We start from the raw sequence: 22,857 nt of genomic DNA, 5'->3' as shown, positions 1-22,857 counted from the left end.
CCCCTCCCCTCCCCTCTCCTCCCCTCTCCTCTCCTCGAAGTTCGTTATTCTACTTTCTCATCCTCATCTGAAAGTATTGCTTAATAAAGGCCAGCTTTCACAGGGCTTGCCCCTCAGTGTTACCTTCTAAAGCCCCACCTTGATGTTTCCTCTTTCAGGCAGGGAAGCAACACATTCATAGCAGCACCAGGGCTGGGTGGGTACTTTAGGACTTTGTGCTGAAAATGAGGATGATGCCAATGCTGACCCAAGCCCATCACCAGATGAGGTGAGTTTTGAGCCACACCTTGCTCAGACAGCGAGGGGTGACCAAGGAGGAAGAGCAGGTGGCTGGTGAGCAAGCAGGCTGATACTGCGCTGGATTTTCCCACATCCTCAGAATAGCTACCTTTGACCAGGGAGGAGCATCTCCAATGGATGTGCGATTCCCCATTACTCCTCCTCAGTGAGCAGCTTTGCCTGGCTGCAGCCATGAGCCTTGGGGGCACCTGACTCCAAAAACAGATGTGAGTTGAGGTTGTAAGCCTTCAATCCCAGACCCCTGCAGGGGAGGAGGTAGCATCACCAGTGGACCTATAAAAAGTACAGATTTCTCAGATTCCTGAGCCTCACCTTAAACCCCTGGGGTGCATGTATTTCCCGGTTCAGGTAGGCATGGTTCTTTGGGGTATATGCCTGGGAGTGGAGTTCTGCTCATGGGATAGGTGCATCTTCATCTTCACTAGTAATGTAAAATTGTTGACATCCTGCTAGTGGTGTGTGTGGAGCTCTTGTTCCACATTTTCACCAGGACTTGCTCCTAACAGACTGAAAATTATGCCAGTAGCGTCACTTTATGTTGAAATTACAATATAGAAATGAACGATGACAGTTCGTGGTGGGTGTTGTGTTGTTTGGGTTGAAAATGAGTGAGAGTTTTGCCACCTGGCCTAGCAGGAAAGCAAAAATGCTCTGGTTCCAAAGAAAAAACTATTTATTTGTTTTGTTATGGGAAAATAGTCAAAATTAAGGAAAATTTGTGGCCATTAGTGATGTTGTGAAATGTGTATTTGGTCACTGTTTTCTGGCAAACAGCTCCTAAAACCCTTGGAATCTCCAAAGTAGTAAACGTCTTCAGGATGGGGACTGGTCATGGGAAAGAGAGGATTAGGGGGTTGGGACTTTCAGCCTTATCTCCCAGTCTTCGGGGAGAGAAAAGGGGACTGAAGGTTAAGTTGATCACCAGTGGCCAGTGAATTAATCAATCATGCTTATGTAATAAGGCCTCCATAAAAAGTCAAGAGGACAACGTTTGAAGAGCTTCTAGGTAGCTGAACATGTGCAGGTTCCTGGAGGGTGGCAGGACGCAGAAGGCGTGGACGCTCCCACGCGCCTTCCTCCATACCTCACCCTGTGTATCTCTTCATCTGTATCCTTTAAAATATCCTTTATAATGAAGTAGTAAATAAACATAACTGTTTCCCTGAGTTCTGTGAGCTGCTGTAGCAAATGAGTCAAACCCAAGGAGGGGGTTGTGGAGATCCTGATTTGTAGCCACTGCGTTAGAAGCACGTACCACAACCTGGGGCTTGTGACTCGTGTCCGAAGTGGGGAGCAGTCTTGTGGAACTAAGCCCTCAACCTGTAGGATCTGACACAATCTCCAGGTAGATATTGGCACCAAATTGAATTGAACTGGAGAACAGCCAGCTGTGTCCACTGCAAAATTGCTTGCTTGTTTGCCTGATATGTGCGGAAACAAAACCCACACATCTGGTGTCAGAAGCATGTTGTAAGAGTAGAGGAGAAACTAAGTTTGTTTATTCCTCAATTCACACCATTATTTTAAAGAGTCAAGTGTTTGAGGCACAAAAGAAATAGTGAAAAGAACGGATGATTAACCAGCAACCATGTTAGAACAGAAACAGATTTCAAACAGTTGAGATAGTTAAGAAAAACAAAGTTAGGGAATAGTTTAGTGGGTTTGGAAAAGCAGAAATTGGTATAAATAATCAGTCTCTTCTGTAAGAGTTATGCAGATCCACTAATTGTTAGCAATATTTTTATTTTAGCAGTGAACCTATATAGAAAATACAAGTCTTAAGGAGAAGCAAGGTGGCTGGAAAATGGCGAAGGGACTTAGAGGGGGTGCATTTCGTGCGTCCGGACTAAGGAAGAAGCCTGGTGGAGCGGTGAACACTCAGAGTGTGCCGGCTGGTTATACACAGGGCCATTCTGTTTCACTGGAGCTGGAAATCCGCACGTCGGGTCAGCCTTTGTCACAAAGAATTATGGCAGAGCTGTTGCCTGGGCTTATTCCACGTGTGTACCATTGTTACTTGCTGGGTCAATGTGGGTTGTTTTGAGCCAGAACTGGGACAGAGCATGAAGCCACCCTTGGGCCATCATTACCTGGAGTGTTCTAAGGCAGCTCCATCAGAACTCACCATGAGCTTGCAGGGACAGGCCAGTTCTGCTTAGTACTGGGACAAAGTGCTTCTGCCAGAGCTGCCGATTGATGACTCTTTCAGGTGGATGAGCAAGAATTTCCTTCCTCTAACTGTTCTAAGCCTGTATATATGAGTAGAGCTGTCATTGCTGAAAAAATAAGCTGTTTTCTAACCCAAAGAATGTGTTAATATTACATTTTTCATGCAAAACTGAAGTGTAACTGCCACTTCTGTGTCATGATAAAGGCGTTCCCTTTTGACTTGACAACACAAACCCCTCCACAGCTGGAGGAGAACGGTGGTGATCCCTTGTGACCTCGCATTCATCTGCACCTCTAACCCTAGCCACTCCTTCAGGATCCTCTTGGGACATCGGTCTGTTGTTGGATGCTACTTGTTACATGCCCTTTTCCGTGGGCGTTCCTGTCTTTCTTCTGATGACCTGCATTGCGGATGTCTATCTGTGGTGTTACCTGTCCTTGTCATGTTTAGGCAGCCACTTACACCACTGTGCAAGCCTGTTTCTCACTCCTACCAGCCCCAAATGGTATAAAGTTTTTTGTGTGCCAGGGCTCTCAGATAATGTCACTTATACAGTTCCATAGTAAATCACCTCTGCAACCATTTATGGTTTCAGATCTTTATTCTCACATGTTACAAAAGCTATGGCTTTGCTACAGTTGGGGATGATTTATGAGGTATGAATTATGCATAGCTAGCTAGCTAGAATGGATAGTCATTGGTCCGCTTAGAAAGTCATATCTTACTTAGATACCTCCCTGTCTAGCCACCTGCATGCAGTCTCTTTCTACCCTTGGCCTCTTGATCTGGCACCCTCCCCCCCATGCTTCTCTTTTCTCCCCAGTTTCAGTATGTGTCTATCAAGACCCAGTTTCACTCCTGCTTTAATACTGGATAAGTATCAGTTGGATAATATGCAAATGCTTTTGCTTATAGGTCTCAGATTTAGCCAGATCTGGGTTAAAATGCAGTTAAACCTAGCAGTGAAGCCTTAGGCAAATAGCTTTACCTCCCTTCATTGATGATGATGATGATACCCAGCACAGGCTGTTGATGGATCAAAGAAGATCATTTGCATATTGCACCTAGCAAAGCTTTAGGCACCATAGTGAAGGCTCAGTAGAATGGACTCATAGTTGTTTAAGATCTGGCTTCTGACTGCTTCTCAAGCTCAGCCACTTACTCAGCTACACATTTCAATCCCATTAAACTATAAGCTCCTTTTGAGCAGGGAGCCTGTCTTCCTCAGCCTTAGCACCCAGAGCCTCGAAATATGCTTGGCACATATTTGAGTGCTCCATAAATATAGACGTAAATCGAATAAGCCGTAGGAACACTGACGGTTCTTTGAGAGCATCATGCTGTTCCACACCTCTGTGCCCTCAGGTATGCTGTTCCCTTGCCTGCAGTGCCCATCTCCTCCCTGCCTGGGCTGATGTCCAGTCACTTTCACAATTGCTGACCTGGATGAATTAGAACTCCCTCTGTGTCCCCTCTCCAACCTGAGTCCCTTGATTTACTTGTCTGTCTCCCTCTTAAGTATATATTAGCTCCCTGAGGACACAGGCCATGTGTACTTGACTTTATACCCATAGCCCTTAGCTCAGTGCCTGTCACATAAAGGGGATCAAAATATGTTTGTTGAATAAAGGCTAGAGCTGGGGCTGAATATAAGTAAAAGGATACATGCAGAGAAACAAAAAGGCAAGGGAAACAGTTGAAAACTGGTGATTTGTTACTATGGTGATTTCTGAGTAACTTTTGTTTGGGGTGTGGGGGGGCGTTTCTTTATTCTTGTTATTGTTTTCTTCTGACTTCATCTCCAGCAGCTCAGAAGGAGAACAGCTGTACCTAGCTACCCTGTAGGGTAGAGCTAGAGAGAAGTGGAGCCTCCCTGTGATGAGGGAGGAGGGTCAAGACCACAGCATGTCACGAATGCCGGAGTTGGTGGAGCCAGATCATAAGTTGTTCTTCATTTTGGCAACAAAGGAAAGTGGAGGACATAGGTCTTCTGAAAACTGTAGTAAGAAAGAGTACTTTAAACCATAGGGCAAAAAATTAAATAAAAACTGTAGGACACAGCAACGCCTAGCTCTTCTCACATCATTAAAACTCTCGTAATGTGCCCTGCTCAAGGCTCTGGCACAGCAGGGGGCATCTGAGCATTTAGATCCAAATCTGAGCACTTGGTCGTGTCATTCCATGAGTCCTCATAATTCCTGAGGTTCAGCTGAGAGCCAGGAGCTGTCTGTCTGTCTGTGGACTCAGTGGTTCTGCTCAATGTGTGCAAAAGGACTTTGGGCTCCTTCAGCATTGGTGTGAACCCTGGAGGGCTCCTTGTTGAAGCTCATTTTTTTTTTTTTTCTTTTTTTTTTTTTGAGACAGGGTCTTGCTTTGTCACCCAGGCTGGAGTGTAGTAGCACGAACATGGCTCACTGCAACTTCCTTATCCTGGGCTCAAGTGATCCTCCCGCCTCAGCTCCCCAAGTAGCTGAGACTACAGGCACATACCACCATGCCTGGCTAATGTTTATATTTTTGTAGAGATGAGGTTTCTCCATGTTGCCCAGGCTGGTCTCCAATTCCTGGCTTCAAGTGTTCCATCCGCCTTGGCCTCCCAAAGTGCTGGGATTACAGGCGTGAGCCACCGAGCCTGGCTTGTCCCTTTAGACCCAGGGCAACCCTGCGTGATACCAGAATCCTGCAAGCTTCTGGGAAAAAGGGAAGATAAACTGCTGTGCCATCTTTAAGGAGTGAACCTCAGGGTTAATTACTCTGCAAGACAACACTTTAAAAAAACGTTGTACTCTCTACCTCATTCGTAGGCCAAGTGAAAAGTACCTATTAAATTGCTTTACCGTAACTTTTACAAGCAGTAGTGTTTGCAGAATGTATGCTGGTATATAAACCCGGTGTTCCCTTTTTTGGATTTGTTAAGAAAAACCTGACTGGGTTTCCATCAGGTGTTAAGCAGGTCATCCACAAGTGGTCTAGCCCATGTAGCACATGTTCCTCCCACACAGAGTAGCTACAGCTTGTCATCCCAAATACTGTTTTTTATGTGCTGCTGGGGAAAGCATCACTGACTTCCTTCCGGTGATTCCATGTTCTCTTCCTCTTACTGATCTTCCTCCTTTAATTTCCTCTGTGTCTCTCTTGGCACTCGATTTGCATTCATAAATGCAGACCTCTAGTGAAAACTTTACTGAGACACGCACAACATAGTCAGCCACCCTGGGCTCACCCAGGGTAAGGAAACCAGCATCAGGGAAGGCAGAGACCATCCTCCTTTCCTTCAGGCGATAAAGTGTAGGAGGAGGCTAGCTGGAGTCTGCCTCTCTGCTTCTTTTGTTCCCGTCCTCCTTCTCCGTTCTGTCCCTGTAGAGGCCATGGAATTAGATAGACTATGCTTTCTGACTGCCTACTTTATCTGCATTCACACCAAAACAGCTGCAAGAAGCTTTGAAATTCTATACCACGGCAGGGGATGCAAAAGTTATCCCTGCTGTTGTTGCTGATTTCTGGCAGCCTGAATAAAGTGCCAACACAAAGACCCAGGGGCTGGGGGACTGGGCTTCATGTTATTCTTCAAAGCAAAGACACCAGCCTCTGCCCCAAAAACACAGTGCAAGTGGCTTCACAACCAAATTCTCAGGCTGGTAGATTTAGATTGGGCTGTGGCTTCATAACCAGATAAATCATCAGTGAAAATGGGAGACATGGAGACCACAAGCACCGTGCTATCAGCTCAAAGGCGAAAGAAGTCAAGTCTCCTTCTTCAAAGTCCTTTCTGTGTCTTTAAAGGAATTGGATCTTCTTGACTGGAACTAGTGAATTAAAGAAAGAGAAAAAGAATGCACTGTTTTTTGAAAGGATGAGGCCACATTTGCAGAATCATCTGGCGAGGAACCTCTATAGCGACTGGGAAGATTGGCAGGGTGGGTTTTTGTTCGGCCTTGGAGAGTGAACCTCCTCGGCTTTCATTCTCAGCGGTCCTCGTACTCGGGGAGGGGGCATTGATGACGCCTGTTCAAACAGCCGCTTTGTACTAATGTGTTTTCTTGTGGCTCTGCCAGGTGACACCCTGACCCTTGGGCCCTCGGCCAGTTCTGCCACCACTGTTCCTTAAACAGGCACAGCCCAGAAAGCCAGGCTCTGCCACTGTGGCCCAGATGTGACACTGACCTTCCTGTTTCTCTTTGCTGGTTCGTGAATAGAAGTCCATGTTTTTGTTTTCCTTTTCTCTTTTTCTCTGGTTGGTTGTTTTTATAGAATGAGGATAAGGAGGGTAGAAAGATACTTGATTGGATATCAACATCAGGAAGAAACATGCCTTCTGTGCCTCGTGTTTCTGAAAATTTTCAGATCGCATGAACCAGTGTTGCCTGCTGTTCTGTGCCCTGCTTGGATTGCCCCAGGTTCCAGGGACAGTGAAAGTCAAAGCATTAAAATGCTCAGCTGAGTGTCTCAACAGGAAAGGGTGAAGGCAACAAGAGTGAGGGCAGGCCCCTTCCCTCCCCACCAATCGGCATCCAAAGAACAAAAGCGTTTTGTTTCATCCTCTCCACCTTCCTAGAGCCAAGCCCGTGCGTGGTCTTCATGACCTCACTCACAGAGAGCTCCTGCAGACTCCTCAGGAATCAGATTACCTTGGTTAGATGCCAAGGTAGACTTGAATGAGTACCGTCATTCTGAGTTTAGTGGGTATCCCCAAGTACCTAGGACGTGTGGCCCAAAAGTTCTCAAAACCCTTCTAATCCAGCCACCCTACTTTTGGTTCAGTTATCCCAGATTCCACATTTGTCCCTTACAGGGGCCTCTGCATGTGGCTTTGCCTTTTTTGTGCCCTTAGTTAGATTTCTATTCCTGTTCATGGATGTATACTCACCACCCGCTCCCCGCACTGCTCACTGTCCAGCACAGATTAGTTACGAGAACATGCTCAGCAGCCTTACTGTCCTTTGGTACCTTTCACCCTTCACATCCGCCTCTCAGCAGGCTTCGGAATCAATCACTCTCTCCCTCTTAATTTTTCAGCTGACAAAGTGTACTTCATCAATGTGTGGTTGTTTCAACTTACATACACATTCAATCAGTAATTGATAATATTAAAAGGAACTTTCTTAGAGAAAAATAAAGGTGATTTATTCTCATTATAAAAAGAGTACATTCTTGGTATAGACTAATCTAAGAAATAAAGACTCAGAAAGCAAAGAAAGAACAGTTGCCCATGGTGTTATCAGCTGCACACCACCATAATGTCAGCACGTTTCCTTCCAAAGAGTGTTCTAGGCATTTGTTATATAGTTGCAATTATGTGATCCTTCCTAATATAACATGAACATTTTTCCATATTGCTGATAATTTAAGTATGAGTTTTAATTTCTGCTTAACTTGTCTTTATGGGCATACCTTACAATTTACTTTAGCCATTGCCCTCATGCTAAACAACTAACAAGTTTTCTAATTTTTCAAATGATAAATAATACTTCATGGAACCTCTTCATGTCATTTTTTAAAATGCATGTCTTTAGCACACATTTACAGGTTCAAGGACACGCCCCCCCGCACCTCCCGCCACCCGACACCTTTTTTTTTCTTTTTGAGACAGAGTCTCACTCTGTCACCCAGGCTGGAGTGCAGTGGCACCATCTCAGCTCACTGCAAACCTCCGCCTGCCTGGTTCAAGCGATTCTCATGCCTCAGCCTCCCAAGTAGCTAGGTTTACAGGGGCCTGCCACCACACCCATATAATTTTTGTATTTTTAGTAGAGATGGAGTTTCACCATGTTGACTAGGCTGGTGTTGAACTCCTGGCCTCAAGTGATCTGCCCACTTCAGCTTCCCAAAGTGCTGGAATTACAGGTGTGAACCACTACACCTGGCCGGGCATACCCATTCTTAAGAATTTTTTATATTGCCAAATTGGTTTACCAAATGGTTTTACACTGATTTCTGGTCTTCTATCAGCAATGTAAGAGAGCAATATTCATTTCAAGGAAACTTCATCACTATTGAGTATACTTATTCGTTTTAATGTGTGAATTTAGAGGTGAAACATAGTATCTCACTAAATTGTATTTCTCTGATTACTACCAAAGGCAGTATTCTCTCATATGTTTCACAAATTGTTTTTCCTTTTTTTGTTGCCGATTTATGTTTCTGTTTGCCTAAACTTAAGAGTTTCTCTTATCTGTATAAATTTCTTATATATTAAAATATTAATCCAAGAGAGTTGAAAACGTATCTCCACAGAAAAACTTGAGCATGAATGTTTGTTGCACTGTTATTCATAAGAGCTAAATGTCCACCAATTGATAAATAGGTAAACAACATCTGGTATATCCATACAGTGGAATATTTTTTAGTCATAAAAAGGAGTGAAGTACTAATACATGTTACATGAATGAACCCGGAGAACATTATACCAAGCAAAGGAAGCCAATCACAAAAGGCCACGTATGGTGTGACTCTGTTGATATGAAATGTCCAGAATAGGCAAACCCATAGAGTTCTACAGAAAGCAGATTAGGGGTTGCCAGGGGCTGGGGAGAGAAGGGAGTGGGTGGCGATTGCTTAATGGGCATGGGTTTCTTTCTGGAGCGATGAAATGTTCTGGAAGTAGATAATGGAGATGGTCTCCTTTGTAAATGCACTAAAACCCATTGGACTGTGTGCTTCAAGAGGGTGAATTTTTTGGTATATGAATTATATCTCAATTTAAATATAATAAAATTTTAAAATATTAACTACAAGGGGTTTTCTATGGTCCAAAAGGGTTGGGGCAGGGGTGGAGCCTGAAAAAATTTACAACCTGTGCTCTAATTCTTTCTGAAACCTTTGGCATAGATAGGGTTAAAACATGTCATCCTTGTTTTTATCACTATTTCACTCTTGTCTTAACCCTGAGATCCAAAGCAAAATGAATTTAAGAAGAAAATGTTCTTACCCTTTCCTTGGAGCCTTTCCATGGTTTGGTGTTAAAACCTCATTTGGCCATTTAGGTTTGGGACTGGTTCCAACATTCAGTTGACTGCAGTCTTAAATCTCACCATTGGGGTCTGATGCTTCCATTTCTCTTTTATTGGGTGCTTTTGAATCTTCGGGCTCGAGAAATGGCAGGCTATGCAGAAAGGAAGGAACATGTTTGTTGCAGGGATGTGAGCAGCTGCTTCTCAGCCTGGGGGCCATTTGAACAAGAAAAGCCAGAGATGAGGACCCACAAAAATATTCTAGGTGCCAGCAGTATGGCTTATTCTTAAAGTAACATGACATTTTAAGAGTGATTTATATTAGTTAGGTTCCCTTGCTGTACGGTATGAGACAAAGTTCATCCTCTTCCCCCTCCAGAGAACCTTTGCAAAGTCTTGCATAAATGATTGAATGAGTCCAAATTCACTGATTTCTGAAGCAAAACTTGGGTTTGATTTTTAAGTAGGCTCTGTTCTCCCATGATTGCATGTGGCTAGTGTCTGCATTGTGTATATTCCCACTTTTACATCTATCTTCTCACCTCAGAGACTGTAATATTTTAATACTTGCATTTGGCGAGGGGCTCTCCCTCACAGTCTCCACCAAGAGTAGAAAGCTGTTATTTTGTGCTTGGTGGAGGCATTATATGTGTATCTCAGTTTATGCAGTAAATATGTTCCAGAAAGTTTTGCCTGTAAAGCAAATCATATTTTAAGTGCAATGGGAAAGCTGGTTTTTATACCAAGGAAACCAGTGCCAGCTCCTTCATGATTCTTATAAATACCCTTGCCATGACTAGGAAAGATGAGGAAATTAAGGGCTGTTTCAGTGTCATTGGCCCAAATAGTCATTAAGATGCCAAACCACACGAAGGATGTGTGACTCACTGAACCTAGTGTGGTCCAGTACCTCTACAGAATCCACTGTCTTGGGGGAATGGAATCTGAATTGGGGATGGAGGTGAGGCCTGGTCCCTGAAATCAGTGCCTCCATTAGTAATGTGTATTAGTGAATTCTCACACTGTTGTGAAGAAATACCCGAGACTGGATAATTTATAAAGGAAAGAGGTTTAATTGACTCGCAGTTCCACATTGCTTGGGAGGCCTCAGGAAACTTACAGTTATAGCGGGAGGCAAAGGAGAAGCAGGCACCTTCTTCACAGGGCAGCAGGATGGAGTAAGTGCAAGCAGGGGAAATGCCAGACGCTTATAAAACCATCAGATCTCGTGAGAACTCACTATCATGAGAACAGCATGGGGGAATTGCCCGCATAATTCAATTACCTCCACCTGGTCCTGCCCTTGACACATGGGGATTAGAGGAATTACAATTTGAGGTGAGATTTGAGTGGGGACACAGAGCCAAACCCTGTCATAATGTGTGAGATATTGAGCTCTGTGGAACCAGTTCTTCCCGATAGGATTTTTCCCTCAACGCCTCCCACCCTCACACCCACACCCTTGCATGGACTGGCCAGGATTCCATGGTCAGGAGACAGCTCTAGTATAGAGACTCTGTGTGTTGGCCATGGAATCAGGCTGTCTGGTTTCAAATCCCATCTCTATGACTGACATAGCGGTGGGTAAATTCCCCAACCCCTCTCTTCCTCCCTTGTAAAGTGTGGGGAAATAGTAATACCTATGTTTTAGAGTTATTACTAGATTTTAATGGGACAGCATTTTCCAGTGTCCAGCCTGCACCTAGGCTACAGGGAACACTGATTGGATATTGGTCATGACTGCTGAAATTGGAGCCATCAGCCCTATGGTACCCATCCCACCAAAACATGTATTAGTTTTCTGCTGCTGCCTAACAAAGTACCACAAACTTAGTGGCTTAAAACAACATCCATCTGTTAGCTCACATTTCTGTCAGTCACAAGTCCAGGCACGGAGGGGATTCTCTGCTCAGCAAAGCCGAAATCAAATGTTAGCTGATTATGTTGTTGTTTGAAGGCTTGATTAGGGAGGAATCCATTTCCAGGTTCATTCAGGTTCTTGACCAAGCTGTTCTCAGCTCTGACCACCCATGTGTCTGGCCACACAGCCCCTTCATCTTTAAAGGCAGCTGTGGAGAATCTCCCTCATAATGAAGGCCTCTTGCAGTTTTAATCTACTTTTCCAGGAACTGGCATACCTTTCAAGGGTTCACCTGATTAGGTCAGGTCCACCCAGGATGATCTCTCAAAGTCGGCTGTGCCGAATAACATAACCCGCTGATGGAGTGACTACCCCATCATTCGTAAGTCCTAGGAATTTACAGTGCAGGTACACTGGGAGTAGAAGTCCTGGGAGACAGCTCAGAATTCTCCCTACCACACTGTCATTCAGCAAGGCACATATTTTCACTCCCTTCCTCCAGTTGGCAGCAAAGAGAGGACTTTCCCACGTTGGCAGAGCCCTGCATGCTTTTTTTCATAGCTGGGCTGGGGCCACTGGCTGAACCCAGCACCAGTGCTGAAAGTGGTTCAGCCCTCAAGTATTAACATCTCCAGAGGGCCAACCCAGCAGTGTCTTTTTCTCTGCTTCAGTACCTTGGGAAATGCTTGTGATCCAAGAGTGGCCAGCATAGCCCTGCTTTCTGTCCAGCCTCCCCAGTCCTCCCTGGGCCTTTTGTCCCGGCTGTCCCCAGAAGGCAGCACTGCCTGCGCTCTGTCATGGGGTGTCAGGATCATCTGATGCAGTGTGCTACAAAGGAGAAAAGCCCCATTGTAAAGGATTGAAAGGTGCTGGGAAATTAGGAAATTTGGGTGACAGGTTCTGTGGCCCAACCTCATTGCTACTGATGTGGTACTCAACTGTCTCTGAATGTCCTCCTGCTCCCAGTAACGACATGGGGAAAACTAAAGAAGGCTTTCATAGGCTTTCAATGGATTAACTGTCTCCACTGAGAATGTAGCAAAAGTCCTCAAGTAGATTGTTATGGGTGTTTCTAATTTTACGAGGATCAAGAGCCCTGTGCCATGAATCTTCTATCCTGAAGTCAAATAATTTCAGATGTGTCTCTGCCACATCTTATCCTTTTCCTAATGCTATTCCTGCTGACTGAAAAAGTGTGTTTGCTTGATAAGCTTCCAGTTTTTGCTTTTTTCCTAGAAAAGTGTGAAACCATGCAGTTGATCTGCAATTCAGCTTTACATTCTTTTTTCAACTGCCCCCATCTCAGTTGCTTGCATTTGGTTTCTAGGTTCTTAGTTCATTTCCCTTCCTTGTTCTTATACTTCCATTATGATACCAGGAAACATGCCACCTCTAAGTATGGGCCAAATGTGGCTTTACCTGTCACTCTCCAAAGTCTGCTGGGGGCTGTCAGGAGCAGGGATTATGGGTAAGGGCTGTCACTTCTTCACATCCACCTAGATTGGCTTCTGAGACAAAAGAGCTTAAACCGCTGAAATTGAAGTTATTTGTTGTCAGTTCCACTTCCTCTTCCTGCCATTCCTCCTCTGCCTGCAAGTATATGTGTCTCAAGAGAAAGTAATTTGCTTGTACAGAAGACTACCAGTGGCCTTTTTCCCATTTTGATACCTAGCTCCTGCACACACCTGAAATCTTATCATACGTCCTGCAAGCTTATAACTTGGGCATACTGGCATTGCTTTATTGATTGGCGCATGAGGAAATATGAATGTGTTTGTGTTTAATGTACATCTTGTAGACTGGATTGTGGTCTGTCTACATCAGGAGGAGGGAGTGTATATTCAACCAGACTCATCTTGGATCGAAGCACCCTGTGCCTGTGGTAGTAAAGAATTGAATCTATCCTTTAGGTGAGCTTCCGTCAATCACTACAGGGCTATGTGAAGAAGCATAGCTCCCATAGCATGGCAGCAGAAAGGGCTGTGATCTGTTGATCTGTTGATCTGTTGATAATGTCTGCCCTGCTCATGGGAGCAGGGTGCGGCATTCCTTGAATCCTGTGTCTGGCAATTCTTCCCAGGTTGCTCAACACTATTGGCGCATCTGAAAAGAACCACAGGACTAGGGAAATTTTAAGTAGATCAAGTTTTATTTCCATGGTAGAAACGGGGCCCCTCCCTTTGCAAAAGGATTGGAGAACAGAGGCTTCACTGCTATAATCCAGACACCTTGACCACAGGCGGGGGATCCAATTAGTGAAAATGCCTTTCACCAGTTTTTCTAGGCATGCTAACCTGAAGAGGACTATAGCCATGAGTTCATGGCGTGTGATATGTTCCTGATCAGAGTAACTCCAGGGCTCCACATCCACAATGGCCTCATTCAGTGTTTCCTGGTGCCCCAGAGATCTACAGCAAGTAAATTAGTGCATTCTATGTCATGTTGCACCTACAGCATTGAACATAAAAGCCACAGCACATAACTCTGCATAATAAAGGATACTTTTAGTTTAGCGTGAATGGTCAAAACTTTGCCTTGTAGCAAGGAGCCTGGGCCCACTGAATACAGCTCATGTAGTATCTTCTGACTCTTCTGTCACGAAGCAGTTAGCGTGACTGCCCCACGGGGGAGGAAGAAGACCACAAGTTCCTGTATAAGTATTTTCATTGCTATTAACTTTTAATGACTTGAAACTGCAGTTACTGATTGATTTTCACTTCTTCCTGTGTGTCATTGAAGAGAAGAGAGTAAGCAAGATCTGTATAGAAACATTACTTAACTCCAAATGTCGAATGCACGAAGTGGTGACAGTGCTGTCTCTTCTATAAAAGAGGATTGTTTTCTCCAAAATAATTTTGATTATTTTTTAATTTATTTATTTAACTAATATTTATTAAGTGACTACTGTGTGCCAGGCAGGCACTGTTCTGGCCACGCAAGATACAGCAGTTAAAAAATTCCTGCTTTCAAGAAGCTGATGATTTTTCTTCTCTGTTACTTCATAAAATTATAAATAAGCTGCTAGTTGCTTATTATAGTATATTTCTTTTTTAAAGTGGATTTTGACAGATTATTTTTTCTTAGTTTGGTTAAATGTAGGGTCCTGCTTTCTTCAGGGTTCTGATATAGGGCTTGTTTTGTTTTGCTGGAGTTGGAAGAGTAGTTTGCAATGAGCGTTCTCATCACTTCTAGGTTCTGTTTCTCTATCACAGTGCACAAGCTTCTAGAGAAAAATCAGAGCACTTCTTGTCACACTTTAAAACTGCCTGCTTCTACCTAGCATGCCTGTTCTCCTGAAGAAAGCATGCTGGGTTGTATGTTAATCACATCCAGGTAAGGGAAACAGCTGTTAAACTGCTTCAGAGAGGTAGATATAAATTCTGTCCTTTGTGTAAACCAGGATTTCTTGACCTTGACACTATTAACATTTGGGGCCAGGTAACTTGTTTGTAGGAGGCTGTCCTGTGCATTGCAGAAGTTTTAGCAGCATTCTTGGGCTCTACCCAGTAGGTGTCAGGAGTATCCCTCCCTCTGAGTGTGACAACCCAAAATGTCTCCAGACATTGCCCAATATGTCTCTTGTAGGGAAGTGGTAAAGTTACCCCCGGCTGAGAACCACTGGTATAAGTGATGTGAGTCTGTGATTCGAGTCTCACATTCTCTAGTTACAGTAGATCAGTGAAATTCCTGGAAAAAAACACAACAACAACATCTGTGACAGAAGTGTTTTCTGTCTGGTCTGCACCAAAATGTGGAGCAGCTTTCCACCATGAAAGAGTTAATATTATATGAGCAACTTATCAGTCTGATGAAGCAACATCAACAACAAATGATGAAATTCCTTTAGTAAGTCATGCCTTGGAAATAGCTTGCATTTCCTATTGGAAACTTGTTAAAATCATATCCATTTACCATAAGTTACAAAGCATGTTGGACACAGTATACTGTAAGTTAATCTCAAATGATTTAGGAGTAAATGTGTTCCAGATTTGGTGAGCTCAGCTCAAGCAGTAGGCGTCTCTTTTCCAAACATTTTCATTCTCAAGAACTGACATTCAATTCAATAAGTATGTATTGAAATGTGTAATATGAGAGAACTTTAGAACAGTCTGATACTGCTCCCATCACCCAGTTCAGCAGAAAAGCAGTGCTCAGAAGAGTGCCCAGGGAGCACTCTTCTGATGTGGCACCTCCTGCATTGGTTTGCAAGATAGTATAGAAAACCGTGCCTTCTCCTTCGCCGCCTCAAGCCCTTCCCATCCTGTGCCAGCTGTGCCCTCCCCAGTGAATAAATGTTATTAAACATGATGTCATGTGTTTCTTATTTGATTCTTTAGTCCCAAATGGGCTGGTTTGCAGTTTTGGCAGGGACCTCCACTGGCCTGTTCTACCTGACGTCTGTCGGCTTGATGGGGTATTGCAAGTCCAAAGGGGGACCGTTTAACCAACTTGTATTTCTGAATCTTCTTCACTTCTCACACACATACCAGTAGATTTTAAAATGCAAGGTACACTGCTGATAACAATCACAGGAGGGGCCTGGCACGGTGGTTCATGCCTGTAATCCCAGCACTTTGGGAGGCTGAGGCAGGCGGATCACCTGAGGTCAGGAGTTCGAGAGCAGCCTGGCCAACATGGTGAAACCCCATCTGTACTGAAAATACAAAAAATTAGCCGGGTGTGGTGGCGGGCACCTGTAATCCCAGCTACTTGGGAGGCTGAGGCGGAGGTTGTAGTGAGCCAAGATCGCGCCACTGCATTCCAGCCTGGGCGACAGAATAAGACTCCATCTCAAAAAAAAGTCACAGGAGGGATCGGCTTTGATACAGAGATAAAGAAAGGGTAAAAGAGAAACATAATAGGCTCCAGAATCTTCACTCATCTGGTTGCTATTTATTGTTCCAGGCACTGGCAGTGTAACTATGATGAAAACAGACAGTGTCCCACTTTCCTGGAACTTGCAGTCCACTGGGCAATGAGACAAGTGGACAGGCCCTGTTATAATATGGTACCAAGGGTGCCAGAAGGAGGGAGATGGGGATGCCATGGGAGCACTTGGGAAAGCAGCCCAGCCTGGAAGGGCGGAAAGTCAGAGAACGCCTTGCAGAGGAAGCGGTGCCTTATTAACTAGGACATGAAGGATACATCGCATATCAAAGAGGAAGGGGAAAAAGTGTTCAAGGCTATGTTCCAAGGCCCGAAGCGGGTGGAGGAATGGAGTCTTTGACGATGGGAAAGGTTGGGCGTGTTTGAATAGGAGAGCTCAGACAGGAAGAGTGGGAAGTAAACAAGGAGGAGGAAATGAGGATGCTTCTCAGGATGCTGACTGGAGCAACTGGGTCACCAGCAGTCCCATTTACTGAGATGAGGAGCCTGGGATAAGTGGGTTTGAGGAGGGTGGGGTGGCAACAACTCAAGTTTTTCATCCGCCACTAACTCCATAACATGGGAATGATTTTTTTTTTTAATGTTTTTGAAGGATGTCAAAAGCTAATGGAAATTTGAAAAGTTAATTAGCAGCTGTAAGTAATTTCGTTACTGTAGGCTATCATGACATCCTGCAAATGTACTCGGACCTCTTAGGTTCTGCCAATTTTATTTTTCATCCAGTAACTAGTTCTTAGTTTTGATACTTAGCATCATCTTAGTGCTTAAAATTGACCAATTTTGTGCCTGAAGATTAGGTATCCGTGAGTGAAGCAGTCTAGTGACTTGATTGAAGGTTGTATTCTGGCTTATCCAACACTCCTGTGCCCACTTCCTTAAATTTCCTGTGCCCTGATGGGAGTTTTTATTCTCATGTTGCGTAGACTCATTCTACAGAGCATATATTATTTTTTTTAGATGGCTAAAGAAAGGCAGAACTGGTAAGTATGATGGGACAGTCTGTAGGCAGGTGTATGCTGTTACAGAATTTGAAGAGGTACAGGCCTCAGTCGAGGAAAGTTGCTGCATGGTGAACATCGTGCTCTTTGATGATGCTGTCATCCAGAACATATGAGGAACCAATGTGATTGTGGGGTCAAGGAACTGAGCTTCCTGCTAACCATCCCCCCAGCCACTGCCTTTCCTCATGCCCCTCATAGGCCTGAAATAGCCAACAGTGAGCCTTGTCAATTACTCCTCGTTAACTGGAGAGCAACCCAGCAACTAGGGAGCATCCCAGCTTACGTGCCCCCTTTTTTGTCTCTGGCAGGAATTTAGATAATGGGCTGTGTGCAATGTAAGGATAAAGAAGCAACAAAACTGACGGAGGAGAGGGACGGCAGCCTGAACCAGAGCTCCGGGTACCGCTATGGCACAGACCCCACCCCTCAGCACTACCCCAGCTTCGGTGTGACCTCCATCCCCAACTACAACAACTTCCACGCAGCCGGGGGCCAAGGACTCACCGTCTTTGGAGGTGTGAACTCTTCGTCTCATACGGGGACCTTGCGTACGAGAGGAGGAACAGGTAAGCCCCCAAAGTCACAGAGTGCGGAGAGGGGCCAGCCGCCCTTAACTCTTTTGGCAATTGAACATCTGGGTTCCCATCACTTCCCTTTGACTAGGGGTTTCACATGTAAGTTTCTAATCTGTCTCCTTTACTAGATGAGGGGCTGTAAGAAAAGCCAGAGCTTGATGTACAAACAAAATGCTTGGCTACAGGGTTGCAAGGTGTCCCAAGTTGCTGCTCTCTGAGGATTCTGTATGGGTTAATGAGCTACAACATTCTACTGAGGCACTGTAGGTTAATGACTCTCAGCCTCGCCCAGCTGGTTGGCACAGAAGAACTAGGGCAGCCTTTTCAAAACACGGATGCCTGAGCCATGTCCCAGTCTTTTGAATTAGAGGCTCCAGGACTGGGTCTGGGTGTGTGTATTTTGAGTTCTCTAGATATTAATGTACTCCTTCTTCCCACCCACTTCTTCCTAATCCTCAGCCTGTCTTTCTCTTTTTCTTTCTTTTTTTTTTTTTTTTTTTTTTTTTTTTTTTTTTTTTTTTTTGAAGTTTCCTTGTGTTTCATACCACAAGGCTATATTTTGCTGCCATGTGTATTTGCTGACTTAGCTAATACTTTGTAAAATATCTGGCATACATTCTCAGACATATGTTTTCCAAAATATTTGTAAGTTATCTCATGCATCCTTAGTCGTCCAAATTTTCTCTGAGTATGTGAACCATGGTAACTAGATATTTGACATTATTTGTTCCAAAATTACTTTGTTTATTGCAAAAGTTTGAAAGAACACAGCATCGCTCAGCTCATCTGGCAGCAGATGTCTTATATAAAAGTTTTAAAGAATGCGGTATCTTTCAACCCATCTGGCAGCAGGGACCTTTTCACCTAGGGAGGAGGCACTACTAAGGCATTAGCAAGTATTTTTTCCCTCTGCACTCAACACACATCAGTGTAGTTGTATCAAAAGGCCTGACCCTGAGCCTTTGGACATTATCTACTTCTCTTCTGCTAGCCTAGCACGCTCTGCCCAGTAGAAGTGTTTATGTTCACCCTCATGCTGTGGTGACTCTAGCTTTCCTTTCAACCCAGGCCTTGCATGGGTTGAATACGTGCTAAGTACCTTTACCCATCCCTCCCACCTTCCACAGGCACCTGGAAAGGAGAGATGCAGACAGGCAGTTTAAGGCCATCTGTCTTCTGGGGATGCAGAAGAAAAAAAGAGGCGAAAACACACCCAACACAACCCCCATCGTTGTGCCTACCGTGAGAAGCATGGGGGCTTTGCCAGCCTAGACTGTTAATTCTGCTGACACAGCCATTATCCTTGTTCATTCATTCATGAGTGCTGGATATGGACCCCTGTGTCTGCAGGTATCATTCATTAAAGTCACTAGAGAGGGCCACTTGTGTTGAGCATGTGGGTCTCCACTACAGTCAGGAGCAGTCTTCGTCTAAGAGGCTGCCTGATCCCTTATAACATTTGAAAGTTAAAACAGTACCCCCAAATGTTGGCAGATTTTTCTGCCTTGAATTATTTGGTTTTAATGTATATGCATGTCCTTTCTCCCAACACTGCCTTCAGTCCTGTAGGGCCAAGAACAATGTCTGTGTTTCTCTGTAACCTCCTTTGATTCTCCCCTTGGTTCCCGGAACATGGAACAGAAAAGCCCTCAGTGAGAACTTGTCAGCTGATGCAAGGAGATAGTGGGATGCTGGTCTTCATGTGCCATGCCTTCCATACAGTGGAGCTGGCTTGTCTTCATTTTTAAGTTGTTTTTAAAGAAGGGAATCTGGTCATGGAGTGTTAAATAAGAATAGGCATGACCTTACAGGCACCCACATTTTTGTTTTAAGCCAATCTCTTTTGTTACCTTTCAAAGAAACCTAAGGAAAGAAAGACAGTTGCCAAGTGAGCCTTGCTTTGCATGGTCAGACCTCTGAATGCTAACTCTCCTGAGGAAAGTCCCACTTGGGATGGGGCAGAAAGACAAGCCCCACTCCTCTCTGTGGTCCTTGAATAGTGCCATGACACATTTCTTCCCTAGGAACTACCTACACAGCAAACTGGCAGCTTGGTAAAAAGTGGGCTCTGGCCAGGTGCAGAGGGCTCACACCTGTAATCCCAGCACTTTGGGAGGCTGAGGTGGGTGGATCACTTGAGGTCAGGAGTTTGAGACCAGCCTGGCCAACATGGCGAAACCCTGTCTCTACTAAAAATACAAAAACTCAGCCAGGCGTGGTGGCAGGTGGCTGTAATCCCACCTACTCGGGAGGCTGAGGCAGGAGAAGTGCTTGAACCCAGGAGGCGGAAGTTGCGGTGAGCTGAGATCACGCCACTGCACTCCAGCCTGGACGACGAGAGTGAAACTCCGTCTCAAAAAAAAAAATTTTTAACTCTCTTGATCATATAGATATCTTTTTTCAATCTGTACAGAAGATCTTTCATCATAATTTTTTTATAATTTAATGGCTATCTACTATGTGATGTTTAAATATTTTTTTTTAATGTGCAGAGGTTATGTTTCCCACATCTTACCCAGACGAGTATGGCACTTAGTTAGACATTTCCAGCAGCAGATTGCCTCTCCCCTCTAACCGAACTATCACATTTCTGTCTTAACTAATGCAAAAATATCAAGTAGTGAGAGACCCAGGTTTATAACTGTACTAGGTACACAGAGGCTGCTGCATTCAGCCTGGACTTTCACAAAGCAGTAATATTCCAGGGAGCATATAACCAGTGATACCACAACTTTTAAAAACTAAAATAAAAACACATTTGTCTTATGACTATGTAATTTTCACTAGAATCTGCACTTCTCAGAGCAGCAAGGACTTTAGAAACTATGAAATGTCACTGATATTTATCATCAAATACAAGCATAAAATGTAAGAACTAAAAAATACTCAAAAAAAATAACTGCTTAGCTCTAGCTCCTGAGCTAGGAGGATTTGGTCTGTGGAAACAGGGAGGGCCAGCAACCTGTTCCAGCACAAAAGAAAACAGACTGTGAGGTAGATAACTGATCATACACAGCTGACCAGACAAGTACACAGTTTTGGAAGACAACTTAATTTACCATTGCTTTTAAGACATACGCAATTGCCTTAATAAAAGAGCTTTAGTAACAGTGAATTTTCTTATATGTACTAAAGTAGAAATAGCTGTGTATTTATGAATCAGGAATTTCATAGTTTCAAAATTGGTTTTCTTTACACTCGAACACTTGTAGTGACGACGTAAAGTGTGGCACCGCTTGGATCCAAATCTTCCTTCATGCTGTTTTGTTTGTTTGTGTGTGTCCATACATCAATTAAAATTATAAAACCTAAATTTACAGTTTCTGTGGGTCTGGAATCTGCGAATGCTTAGTTGGGTCCTTCGGAATCTCTCACAGGCTGTAATCAAGGTGTGTTGGCTGGGCTACAGTCATCTCACAGTTTAGCTGAGAATGATCTGCTTCCACATTCATGTAGTGCTGGCAAGATTTGGTGCCTCGCTGGCTGTTGGCCAGAGCAACCTTCAGTTCTTGGTCACGTGGGCCTCACCAGCATGGAGCCTTGCTTCATCAAAGTACACAAGCTGAAGTGGCGATAGAGAGAGTCTGCTAGAAGGGCAGAAGTCACCATCTTTTGAAGCCTAGTCACTTAAGGGACTGCACATTCTGTTGAGTAGAAGCAAGTCGTTAGATCCAGCCTACACTCAAGGGGAGGGGCTTGCACGAGACATGAATCCTAAGAGGCAGGAATCACTGGGGACTGTGTTAGAATTACGACTATTGGGTTGAGCATGGTAGGTCACATCTGTAATCCTAGCACTTTGGGAGGCCAAGGCAGGAGGATCGCTTGCACCCAGGAGTTCGAGACCAGCCTGGGCAACATAGTGAGACCCCTATCTCTATTAAAATATATATATATATATATGCCTAGTTATATGGAGGAAATCCTAGGCCAAATGACACTGGATATTCTCTGCTGCTGCTAGCAAACTTCTGCAAAGCAGGAAGGGCCTCTCTAGAGAGTCAGCCAGATGAGAGGACATAGGGTAGATGTGAGGAAGAGTGAGTGCCACAAGACAGTGTGAGGAGAGGTGAGTTCAAGGTAGAAGGAGGACAAGGGAGAGGGTTCCATTTTCAGCAGTGGGGCTGAGCAGCACAAAACTGCAAAACCAACTGCAGATGCCGAGAGCAGTACATCCTCTAATTGGGGTGAATATTACAGAAAGAGTCTTCTCTAAATGTCCCCAAGCTGCAGGAGGTGTTTCCTATTACATTCTATATTACTGTTTTACCAGGAGAAAGGGTGGTCCATTTTACCCAGAACCTAACATAGGCTCCAAGTGGAGGAGAAGATGTGACCAGCAAAGGATGTCAGTAACTGCTGCAGAGCCCTGCAAACCTGAACCCTGATGCTGACGCTGCCCTTTTGCTTGGGACGTGATTTTCATATCTCCCTGCCCCTCAGCACTCATTCAAAGCTATTACAGAAAGAAGCCCTTCAGCTGCAGGTTTTTATCAGATCCAGTAAGGCTTCCCTGCAAAGACCAAGGCATAGACACAGCCCTGTGACTGTGGTTTTGACATATTAATTACAGCATCTCATCACGTTATTAGTGCTGACTAGATGTAGATTGTGAGAATGAGATTTTAGTGAAGGTTTAATTTCTTGGAATGCATTTCCCCTTGTGTAATAATCTCCCTTCTTGTGAATTTCGTTTTGGCAGGAGTGACACTGTTTGTGGCCCTTTATGACTATGAAGCACGGACGGAAGATGACCTGAGTTTTCACAAAGGAGAAAAATTTCAAATATTGAATAGCTCGTAAGTTTGGAGAGGGAGGAGAAGCATGCATACCTTTCAGGTTGGGAAGGGGTCTTGCATTTCTGGTCTGCACCTCTTAAGATGTGTGAAATCCTAAAAAAGCAGTCGCTGAATTCACTAGTTTACAACAATATACTATGAGAAAAAGAAGAGTCAGTGACACAGTGCAGTATTTTATGGCACTGTGTGTCCAAGGAGATTTTTGGAGAGTACCAAAAATACTAGCACAGTCCATGTTTATTGGTTTTGGTTTAGGTTTAAAGGTTGTAAAATCACCAGCATCACTCTCCATAGCCCTGAGTGTTTCTACAAAC

The 22,857-nt window shown here is 44.3% G+C and overlaps 1 protein-coding gene across 6 annotated transcripts in view; it reads left to right on the top strand.

The window, feature by feature from the left end:
• FYN (FYN proto-oncogene, Src family tyrosine kinase) overlaps window positions 1–22,857 on the top strand; it is a 183,630-nt gene that overhangs the window by 106,925 nt on the left and 53,848 nt on the right. For all 6 annotated transcript variants that reach the window (XM_017847136.1, XM_017847135.1, XM_017847131.1 and 3 more), the window contains 2 exons: window positions 17,478–17,735; window positions 22,447–22,543. In XM_017847136.1, coding sequence (XP_017702625.1) covers window positions 17,489–17,735; window positions 22,447–22,543 — 344 coding nt within the window. In that variant the 5' untranslated portion in view covers window positions 17,478–17,488. The remainder of the gene's footprint in view (window positions 1–17,477; window positions 17,736–22,446; window positions 22,544–22,857) is intronic.

Source organism: Rhinopithecus bieti, unplaced genomic scaffold (genome assembly GCF_001698545.2).
Source record: "Rhinopithecus bieti isolate Rb0 unplaced genomic scaffold, ASM169854v2 scaffold_26504, whole genome shotgun sequence".
Taxonomy (NCBI): Eukaryota; Metazoa; Chordata; class Mammalia; order Primates; family Cercopithecidae; genus Rhinopithecus; species Rhinopithecus bieti.
This window is presented reverse-complemented; position numbering and strand designations above follow the sequence as displayed.